At 37.9% G+C, this 11713-nt stretch overlaps 1 protein-coding gene across 5 annotated transcripts in view; it reads right to left on the bottom strand.

Moving 5' to 3' along the window:
• LOC106173114 (uncharacterized) overlaps nucleotides 1-11657 on the bottom strand; it is a 21516-nt gene extending 9859 nt beyond the window's left edge. For 3 of the 5 annotated variants that reach the window (XM_013554119.2, XM_087000701.1, XM_087000700.1), the window contains exons 1-8: nucleotides 11166-11656; nucleotides 10717-11018; nucleotides 10366-10461; nucleotides 9636-9832; nucleotides 9093-9180; nucleotides 8679-8877; nucleotides 7929-8072; nucleotides 7457-7633 (exon numbers count right to left, since the gene is read on the bottom strand). In XM_013554119.2, the coding sequence (XP_013409573.1) occupies nucleotides 7457-7633; nucleotides 7929-8072; nucleotides 8679-8877; nucleotides 9093-9180; nucleotides 9636-9832; nucleotides 10366-10461; nucleotides 10717-11018; nucleotides 11166-11561 (1599 nt within the window). In that variant the 5' untranslated portion in view covers nucleotides 11562-11656. Of the gene's footprint in view, nucleotides 1-7456; nucleotides 7634-7928; nucleotides 8073-8678; nucleotides 8878-9092; nucleotides 9181-9635; nucleotides 9833-10365; nucleotides 10462-10716; nucleotides 11019-11165 lie in introns of all 5 variants that reach the window. The other 2 variants (XM_087000703.1, XM_087000702.1) reach the window with 2 other exon arrangements.
• Between the last annotated feature and the right edge of the window lie 56 nt (nucleotides 11658-11713).

Raw genomic sequence — 11713 nt, forward strand, 5'->3', positions numbered from 1 at the left:
TGGTTTCATATAGTCCAGACAGTAAACCATTACAGCTAACTGTGATAATACAACACACACACCTCTGTCACAAGTATACAGTAAATGAGTCAAATCTGAGAACTTCAACTGGTAAAATATGCCACAAAAACATGTCTACAAACTTTTCATTCAAACCATCCTGTCAACTTCACTTGGTAAATATCACCCAGCCAAGAAAGAAATCAAAGTTAATCTGTAGTTAATATGTAATAACATGTTCAGTTCTGAATATCTAATATTTGGAGTATCCAAAGTGTCAATATTAATATGAACAAGAGTGGTGTACATCAAACCTCTCACCATCCTCTCTATGGGAACAACTTTGCTCCAGATAAACACCCACAAAAATGTTCATATTTTGGGTCTAAAAGCTATATCACTATAATTTTAAACCCCCCTCACCCCCACCCTCCAAAAAAAAAAAAATAAATAAATAAATAAAAATAATAAAATAAAACAATGATAATATATACCCTTTAAGACGCCTTTTTTTCTAAATATTAGTTTACCAAAGTTAATCTAAATGGAAAAAGCTTTCCTAGGAAACATACAGTACAACCAATTGTTTTCAATTTTAGGAGCCAAAACAGGTATGTAAAGATACAACAACTCTTGTGATGACCACTGTTAGGTCAGGCCAACTGACAGAGGTAACTTAAGGGGTAGCTTATTTTCAAAGTGGCAAAGATCAAGTTGACACCCCCCCACCCCCCAAAAAAATAAAAAAAATAAAAATAAAAACCTAAATATTCATGGCATTTGGGATCTTAGACTATCATGTTTGTTCAATATTTTTTATTTATTAGATTAATTTTCTATCAGTATTTTCAACTCAAGAAGAAAGGTATTTAGTTTAGCATTCAAGATACATTTTTGCCACGAGAGCTGGCCAAATGCCACCTTATTGTTTCAAACAGTACAACTTAGAGAAATACCAAAGGGCATCGTTTCACGTTACCTGAAAAATCATATTTGAAAGGATATTTACTGCTTACTCTCAGTGCTATATATAACCAAGCAGATAAATCTGTCAATTTAGGATCAGAAATAAGAAGTAGGTGGAGTTATAAAGTTCTTTTTTATTGTTTATTTGTTTATTCCTTGGCATGTCATCTCTTTACGAGTTGTATAAGAAACTAGGAGAGGTTCATGTGCGTTACTTGGAAGCCATGCTTGCTTAATATGTAACTTAAATGTTTATTTTCATGTAACATTCCCTGTCATTATTGGCCAGTCAATTGTGATCTATTCCTAGCTGACAGATACATCAGTAGTAAATCATACAAATTATTGTCCCTTTAAAAAGACGGACATATTCCAGACTCAGACAGAAAGGCCATGAACAGCAGCCAGCTGAAAATACAAGCTAAGGTGAGCAATGGACATTTCAATCCTCCTGAAATAAATCACATCATAATTCTTACAAAATATATACATAGTAAAGCATACCTCTTCAATTATCAAGTCAGTATTTACAATGTATATGGACTGTTAACAAATCAGTGAAAACTTTTATATGCTCCAGCTTACGATCCAACTACCTAAGTATCTCACAGAGCTATGGGGCACCTGGCAGTGACCTAGTTTCAATGATGATAGAATGAATGAAAGTGGACGGAAGAGGAGAGACAGAGAGGGAGAAAAGTTGAGAAATAGTGAGAATTTGAAGTTGCCCAAATTATTCTGCAATATACTCATGCAAGCCCTCTTTTCACGAAGACAAAACTTCAAAATAAATTTTTATGTTCCTATACTGACAAAGCACAAAACTCCACATACTCAATTCTGGGGAGTGATATCAACATGCAAATTACAGGAAACAGCAAATAACATCTTTCTTCTTTAAAAATTTCTCTTGGTAATTATTTTAAATTTACACTTACTAAACTGTTCATGTTATAGTGACCTACCAATTTAAAAGGTTCTGTCCACCAAGAGTTTCAGGTTTATTTCAGTTTAAAAATGTACTGAATTCACTTAACCTTCTATCCAGGTTTTATAATATATAGGCCCCTATATCAAGTTTTTTCACAGAAATATTTTTATGTTTTTACGTTGCTGACCATATTTCCTGCAATCAATAATCAATGTTTTTAAATCGCCGTACAATTTATCAGCTTTCATATAACAAACACTTTCCTTGGATTGCATAATGCTGTCCTTGTTTTATAAGAGAAATCCTGTCAATCCTATCAACATTTTTTTGCAAACACAGTACATCCTTTGCCTTGAAATGTCAGTAACAAAACACCACTTATACGCAACAAAGAGGGTGGGCTGGATTAAGCTAAACATTTTCATTCTTTTAATTGATATACAAAGAAATCTGAAAAAAGTATGCTAAGACAAAGTATTTTACAAGCTGATGCTCTCATGGGAGTATTTTACCAGCAGAAACTGTCATGAAGAGTATAATGAATTGTTGACTATTGCATGCAATGCTTTGTACTTATCATTCCTTCTCCTAGAAAACCAACTTTTCTAATTAAGTTTCTAACCTTTCCAATAATCCAGTTGGCGGAGTTTTATTCCTGGAATAAATATGTCAGGAAAGAAATTATTTAAGCAAGCTTCGTATCTTGAGGGATGCATTCCACACTAGTTTTAAGTCAGAAAATCGTGTACACCCTTCTTTGTGATCACAGCACGTTGGAAGATTCCCCGACTCTTTCTACTATAAATTCACCTAAAGATTTGAGCACATGTTATTTAAAACACCACTGCCTCTCATTTCCCCCTTTATCCCTCTAATACAGCCTTTCATCCTCTTTTATTACTAAAAGGAATTCTGTTTAGTTGTGTTTCACGATGTCAAATTTATTAATGCATTTTTAAGTTTCTATCACACTGAAAATCATTAGAACTTTAGTAAATAAATAAAAACTAGAGGATCAGAGAGGCGATACCGCCTCCGAATATTGTACCACCAGCTGGAGCAAGCGCATTCGTATAGACCCCCACATACACAAAATAAGGGGTGCAGCCACCAGTCTTGTGCTTGACAAGCTGTAAAAATGCAATCAACAAGAATTTTCAAAATATGCAAAAAATATATATAACTAAAAATGGTGCAATCAAAGTTAAGTTCATTGTAAGGTAGGTCAAAGGTCAATTTCAAGGTCACAGTAAATTGCCAGTATATGACTTCCTATCCAACTTCAATAGTAACTATGGACCTATCTCTGCCAGTTTTGGAGATAAAAGGGAAGCAAAATTTGCAAAGTTCAGTTCATGGTGAAAAGTAGGTCAAAGGTCAATTTCAAGGTCACAGTAAGATTGCCAGTATATGACTTCCTATTCAACTTCAATAGTAACTATGGACCTATCTCTGCCAGTTTTGGAGATAAAAGGGAAGCAAAATTTGCAAAGTTCAGTTCATGGTGAAAAGTAGGTCAAAGGTCAATTTCAAGGTCACATTTAGATTGCCAGTATATGACTTCCTATTCAACTTCAATAGTAACTATGGACCTATCTCTGCCAGTTTTGGAGATAAAAGGGAAGCAAAATTTGCAAAGTTCAGTTCATGGTGAAAAGAAGGTCAAAGGTCAATTTCAAGGTCACAGTAAAATTGCCAGTATATGACTTCCTATGCAAGTTCAATAGTAACTATGGACCTATCTCTGCCAGTTTTGGAGATAAAAGGGAAGCAAATTTTGCAAAGTTCAGTTCAAGGTGAAAAGTAGGTCAAAGGTCAATTTCAAGGTCACAGTAAAATTGCCAGTATATGACTTCCTATTCAAGTTCAATAGTAACTATGGACCTATCTCTGCCAGTTTTGGAGATAAAAGGGAAGCAAAATTTGCAAAGTTCAGTTCATGGTGATAAGTAGGTCAAAGGTCAATTTCAAGGTCACAGTAAGATTGCCAGTATATGACTTCCTATTCAACTTCAATAGTAACTATGGACCTATCTCTGCCAGTTTTGGAGATAAAAGGGAAGCAAAATTTGCAAAGTTCAGTTCATGGTGAAAAGTAGGTCAAAGGTCAATTTCAAGGTCACATTTAGATTGCCAGTATATGACTTCCTATTCAACTTCAATAGTAACTATGGACCTATCTCTGCCAGTTTTGGAGATAAAAGGGAAGCAAAATTTGCAAAGTTCAGTTCATGGTGAAAAGAAGGTCAAAGGTCAATTTCAAGGTCACAGTAAAATTGCCAGTATATGACTTCCTATGCAAGTTCAATAGTAACTATGGACCTATCTCTGCCAGTTTTGGAGATAAAAGGGAAGCAAATTTTGCAAAGTTCAGTTCAAGGTGAAAAGTAGGTCAAAGGTCAATTTCAAGGTCACAGTAAAATTGCCAGTATATGACTTCCTATTCAAGTTCAATAGTAACTATGGACCTATCTCTGCCAGTTTTGGAGATAAAAGGGAAGCAAAATTTGCAAAGTTCAGTTCATGGTGATAAGTAGGTCAAAGGTCAATTTCAAGGTCACAGTAAGATTGCCAGTATATGACTTCCTATTCAACTTCAATAGTAACTATGGACCTATCTCTGCCAGTTTTGGAGATAAAAGGGAAGCAAAATTTGCAAAGTTCAGTTCATGGTGAAAAGTAGGTCAAAGGTCAATGTCAAGGTCACAGTAAGATTGCCAGTATATGACTTCCTATTCAACTTCAATAGTAACTATGGACCTATCTCTGCCAGTTTTGGAGATATAAGGGACTAAATGTTATAATTTTGGAGTTACCATAATGTGCCATAAATTTCCTACAGAAAAAATTAATTAAAATAAAGAAAAGGTCATTTTGGTCAAAGTTCTTGAAATGGGAGGTTCTCTGAAGTTGCAGAAGTTTAAATTTGATAAAATAATGTCATTTTTGACCACAAGTTGTCTGCTTTGCCAAGCATTATGTTTTATTTTTCCGGAGTTCAAAATTTATTATCCATTACCGTACTGCACATTTTTACGGAAGCCGACTGGTGCCATATGTTGAAAAAAAAAATTATCTCGAAATTTCGAGATAGCATTTTTTTTGTTCAAATTTCAAAATACTATCTCGAAATTTCGAGATAAATTTTTTTGCTCAAATATCAAAATGCTATCTCGAAATTTCGAGATAATTTTTTTTTTGTTCAAATTTCAAAATGCTATCTCGAAATTTCGAGATAAAAATTTTTTTTGTTCAAATTTCAAAATAGTATCTCGAAATTTCGAGATAATTTTTTTTTCTACATATGGCACCAGTCGGCTTCCGTACATTTTCCTTTCACCACCAATATGTACTTTCTGATACAGCGTAACTCGAAAACCGTATGGAATACAAAAAAACCGAGACCACCTCCAGTGTTGGGCTTTACATGCTCTACAAAATGCAAAAAAGAATGGGTCTCTAGCATTAACGGTTCCCGAATTAGAGACAGTTTTCAGTTTCGGTATCTTATGGCCGCTACTCCTGTGAAAATGCACCGATTGACCCCAAATTCACGGAGATGAAAGATGACCTGAAGGGTAACACTTTCCAATAATATTATTGGTTAAGTCTGTGTGGCGTCTGAATAACAGGGCAAAAAAATTTTTTTTCGTAAAAAATTTCATTTTTTTGAAAATTTTGACCCATTTGACCTTGAAGTAAAGGTCAAAGGTCAAATCCGAGGGTATATTTGAAATCTACACATATGACTTTTGGAAAGCCGTCTATAGAAATTTTTCCCGTAACTCCTTCTGTAGGGTAGATAATTAGCATTTAATTTTGCCATTTTTAGACAAGGGTGCATTGCAATGAGTGCCACACCCAGACCCCAATACCGACAAAGCCCAAATTTTACGTGGAACGAGTTGAGATTATAGGTGACCTAAATCCATGAGATGGGTACGGGGGCCCTTACCGTCTAGGAGGAGAAGCGGTAACGGTAACATGGCGGCGGAGCCGGCGGAACGGACCGGACGGGACCGAAACCATGTGTACCGCCAGCGCTAACGCTGGTGGTAAATTTTTTTGTTCAAATTTCAAAATAGTATCTCGAAATTTCAAGATAATTTTTTTTTCTACATATGGCACCAGTGGGCTTCCGTACATTTTCCTTTCACCACCAATATGTACTTTTTGATACAGCGTAACTCGAAAACCGTATGGAATACAAAAAAACCGAGACCACCATCAGTGTTGGGCTTTACATGCTCTACAAAATGCAAAAAAGAATGGGTCTCTAGCATTAACGGTTCCCGAATTAGAGACAGTTTTCAGTTTCGGTATCTTATGGCCGCTACTCCTGTGAAAATGCACCGATTGACCCCAAATTCACGGAGATGAAAGATGACCTGAAGGGTAACACTTTCCAATAATATTATTGGTTAAGTCTGTGTGGTGTCTGAATAAAAGGGCAAAAAATTTTTTTTTCGTAAAAAATTTCATTTTTTTGAAAATTTTGGCCCATTTGACCTTGAAGTAAAGGTCAAAGGTCAAATCCGAGGGTATATTTGAAATCTACACATATGACTTTTGGAAAGCCGTCTGTAGAAAATTTTCCCGTAACTCCTTCCGTAGGGTAGATAATTAGCATTTAATTTTGCCATTTTTGGACAAGGGTGCATTGCAATGAGTGCCACACCCAGACCCCAATACCGACAAAGCCCAAATTTTACGTGGAACGAGTTGAGATTATAGGTGACCTAAATCCATGAGATGGGTATGGGGGGCCTTACCGTCTAGGAGGAGAAGCGGTAACGGTAGCCGTCCGGCGGAGCCGGCGGAGCCGGCGGAACGATCCGGACGAGACCGAAACCATGTGTACCGCCAGCGCTAACGCTGGTGGTACAATAATCATCACTTCAAAATGTATGCAAGGTCATGTTCAATCAATTTTCATAAAAACAATTAAGGTTTTAATCCAGTTATAGTTGATATTCTTCCTGGTTATCAATAATAATAACAAAACACAAACACCTCTGGTTTACAGCAAACAATATTTGATATGGCACTTTACAGTGGTCAAAACATACTCCATATGCATTAGATGTCAGTAACAGTTGTCAATTTGCTGGCCATTACGGCAACACAGTCAATGACTGGACACAGTACTTCACCTCAGTATAAAGACAACACTTCATGGTATTATACCTATTTTTGTTGATGCATAACCTAAGCACACTGTATCCAATGGACAATAGTAGTTTACCCTTTATCAACACATTTCTCTACAGTACAAACTAGTTGTTAGGGCCCACATGAGTATAGAGCTATAAAGTAGAGTAGTCACTGCCAGAGCCTATTGGTATGTACTTCATTGACTTGTTTGAATATTAAGACATTCAACACTGACTACGTGAAGACTCCTACATTCAGTTTCTTTATCACATCCAGGACTAGTAAAATATCACACTCCCTAGAGAAGAGCTGTAGCTATGGCTACCAAGCCCCCACCATAGACTGTCCCTACAGAACATCTCCTCAGCCATCAGATCACCCAGCAGAACACAGTGAATACATTACCATTTGTGCTATCTGTCCCATCAGAGCCTGGGCCTGGCTGTTCAGGTTACCCCCCTGGCCCCCCATGCCTCCTTGGTTTCCAAAGCCTCCGGGACCCCCGGGGCCCCCAGGGCCACCACCCTGGCCGTTAGCATTGCCAGCACCTCCACTCCTCTCCATGTTGCCTTGGTTACCCATCTGGAAGAACAAAAATTTTTCACTGTACAATGCTGCCACCTGGTGAACACACCGAGTACCAGAAACACACACTCCACACACTCACTTTGGCATGTGTTACCACATGTCATATTTCTAAATAGATCAAGCCAGCATCAATTTGTCTACCTAATGAAAACTCATTACAGAAAGTATGTATTCTTATCCTAATATCCAAAGCACTTGGTCATAAAATACTTCAGTTATCTTGTCATTCATTCAGTTAACTTGTCATTCACAGTAAGTTCTTTACTCCTAGAGACGGTGTAGGCAGTACCTGAGATCTCTGTTGTCTCTCTAGTCCCAGTCCAGCTGGCGGGGCTGGGGGTGGCTGCATGGGAGGTGCATTACCCCGGGGTCCACCTGGTCCACCACCCCCACCGCTGCCACCACCCTGCATCTCCCGCATAGCACTCTCTTGCTGAACACAGGAGAGAACACAGTTTTCAGTCTCTTACAAAACACAGTTCATTTATCTAGTGAGCTGCACACAGGAGAGAACACAGTTTTCAGTCTCTTACAAAACACAGTTCATTTATCTAGTGAGCTGAACACAGGAGAGAACACAGTTTTCAGTCTCTTACAAAATACAGCTCCAAGGCCAGCTTCTTCATTTTCAAACCTGCATACACACACCTAGCAGACACTTGAACTTCTGGGACAAATTCAAGCTAATCTCACTAACCACAGACATAAGTTATCTGAACTTAGTGGTACTGTGGAAAGACAAGAGACATGGTTGGGATTGGTGTAGAAATTTTTATCAAATGCAGCAGCAGTTCAGACAGCACAAGCTGCATGCATGGACATTTGAAAATGAAAGCTGACACACACAATGGCTGTTAACCTCTGGCTGCGCTCATATCTGAATAGCACTGGTCACAGAAACAGAAGGATAATTTATAATCTAATTTTTATGAAAATAAAACTTTCCAAATTATACTGTAACCTTTGAAGATCTGCAATGCACAAAAACCATTTTACAGCAAACATGCAAGCTGTTTAAACTGTTGGCTTAAAATATCACCTGCTCAAGCTGTCTGCGTCTCATGATTTCCTCTTGCTGTTGTCTCATCATCATTTCCTCGCGTCTTCTCTGTTCTTCTTGCCTCATCCTTTCATCATCAGGACGCCTGTTGCCAAACTGCTGCATGTTGCCCTGGTTCCTGAAGCCACCCTCATTGTTGAAGAAATCATTTCTCTCATTTCTGAACTCGTTCTGGCGCCTAGAGTTGAATGAAAAGAAGTCACACCTTTTAGAAAACAAACCAAATAAACAACTACAATTTCCTTACAGTACCGGACACACTCACAATTCCAATACAGTTGACATTCCCATCATCCCAATGACATGTGTATTTACCTCATTTCTACCAGTACCAGATACACTCCCAGTTCAAATACAGTTAACATTCCCATCATCCCAATGACGTGTATTTACCTCATTTCCAACTGCTGCATTCTGCGTTCCTGTTCCTGCGCCCTCATCTCCTCCAGGCGCCTTAGCTCTTCTTGTCTACGCATCAAATCTGGCAAAAAAGACATGCGACCATAAAGTAAACAAGCAACACTATAATAAGAATACTAACAAATATATATTATTAATCATCTATTTACAGAATTTGGAAAACTCACCATCAAGTATGGATTATATGTATATAATCAATATTTGATGGTGAGTTTTTCAAACATATAAGTATACTTATAATTTTCCCAGAGTTACAACCAGTGTTGAGAGAGGAAGATGAAAGGGAAGTTGATCAGAGTTAAAGTGTTTACCCTAAACAAATTGTTAAATATGATTTTTTTACAAGAAAAGTTAACTCTGGGCACCTTTAATCCTGACAAACCATCAAAGGCAAAAGCATATTCTCACACAGATAACAAAGGTCTATTTATTGTAAACTCTTCGGTACAAGTTTTAATGGACTTAAACTAAATATATATATAGTCATTATTATCATTCATGAAGAGTTCTCCCCACCTTGTCTGAGCATCAGAGCCTCCTGCTCATGCATAGCATTGTCCATCTCCATGTCTAGTTTCTCCCACAGATCTTCTAGCTGCTTCTTCAGCTGTTCCTTCTGCTGCTTCTCCATCTCATACAGTTGTTTCCAGCGCTGACCAAACTCGAACTCAAAGGAGCCTGGCTGTGCAAACCTTGGTTCAACCTCCCTTTCCCTAGAGAAAACAAGAAAAAAAATTGCAAACTACTCATTTATCATCTTTTAAAATTATAATAATGCTCTAATTATTTAGCTTTAAACCACTTTTTTTTTTTTTTTTGTCAATCTTTAATGTAAAAACAGACATGCTGAAAACTTTTCAGAATGGCCGGACATTTGGACCAGCAGTAATGAAAAATTTGCCAGACCGAATGGATTTTTGTCGGACCGAAAATCACCCTACTCGTTTGAGACAGATACTACCAGTACTTTGTTTGTGAATGTGGTAGATTTGAAATGGAAGGGGAAAAAAAACGCTTTGTGTTTTATATAATTTTAGTAGTGAAGTATGTCAAATGATGACTGTAAATTCTTAAAACTCTTGTCAGTCCTGTGGACCGACCAAGTCCAATTTTCTACCAGTCCAGGCAAATTTTCCCGGTCATGACCGATCGGACCGACAGTTTCAGCATGTCTGTAAAAATATCAATAAAACTTTGGTTAATGTACACATGTAACAAATGGAAGGTACAGGAAAGATTAACTTACTTTTGATAGATGGCATTTTTCTGTACATATCTCTCAGGCATTCCATCGTCTTCATCATGCTGCTCTAACAGTTCAACAATGATGGGGCGAGGAGATCTGAAAGTGATATTGTGAATATTTATCAATCCATTTTTCAAAACATTATTTAAAAGAAATTCTAAGACAACATAAAAGATTTGGTATTTTCTTCACTTCCCTCACATAATCCAAATAACAGAATGTAACATCAAAAACCTAAAACAAAAAACAAACTTTTCAACTCAGTCGCAGACACACTCCCCATGCTACATAAGCTATTTTTAATTACCAGTTCAAATTTAATGGCTTCAGCCAGAGATGAGATGGACTTACTTGGCCAGGAGAAAGACTCCATCATTGATCCTGTTTAGTGCAGTCTGTGCTCCTGGTTTTCTAGCAAATTCCACAATCCCCTCCCCAGTGGCACGGCCTCGATCATCAACAATCACCACAGCACGCTCTACTGACCCAAAGACAGAGAAAGCTTGTTCCAGGAGCTCATTGGACGCGTGGGCTGGGAGGTGTTTCACCCTCAATGCTGCACCATGTGTGGCAAAACGCACCCTGAGCATGCGCCCCTTACGCAGGGTTCCATCTAGGGCACTCTTTGCAGCTTCTGCATTTGGTCTGGTGTCCTAAAACAACAAAATTATACCAATTAAACTCAGCAACACATTCGGTTAAATATTGGAATTTTACCGACAAGTACACAAATAAGGGGTAGATTAATATGAATTCTTAGGCCACCATTATCCTACACTTTAAAAACATCATTAACTCACCAATCTTATAAAGCCAAAACCCTTCTGCTTATTGAGAAAAACTTCGGAGCTCTGGCCGTACGGTTCAAACAATTTCTTGAAATCTGACTCTTCAATATCATTGGGGAGATTTCCAACAAAGAGCCGACATCTTCCAGTAAACAACTTCTTTTCTGCTGGCTGGGATGAACCATCTTTATTTTGACTTCCTTCTCTATCTCTGCTGTCTCTTTTGTCATGTCGGTTTCCAAATCTGTCCGAGTCTCGTCTATTGTTCTGATTTCGGTGCTCTCTGCCTCTCTGATCTCCCGCTCCCCCCGACCTATTTGAATTTGGAGTCGTTTGTGCCTTCTTGTCTGGTGTCTTCTCACTTCTGGTTGGTGCAGGACTTTTTCCTGTCGCCTTAGTTGCAGACATTGCTATATTTATTTGAGAACAAGTCTGCACTACGTTCCTCGCCACGCACTTTTCCTAAAACAATATGGCCGTCTTTACACACGCCGGTGTCACGTGACCAAAATTATCCGAAATGCATTCCATCAAAACGAATCACTTAGCGCAAAAACGAA

This window comes from Lingula anatina, chromosome 1, assembly GCF_051362555.1.
Source record: "Lingula anatina isolate TDL-2025a chromosome 1, LinAna3.0, whole genome shotgun sequence".
NCBI lineage: Eukaryota > Metazoa > Brachiopoda > Lingulata > Lingulida > Lingulidae > Lingula > Lingula anatina.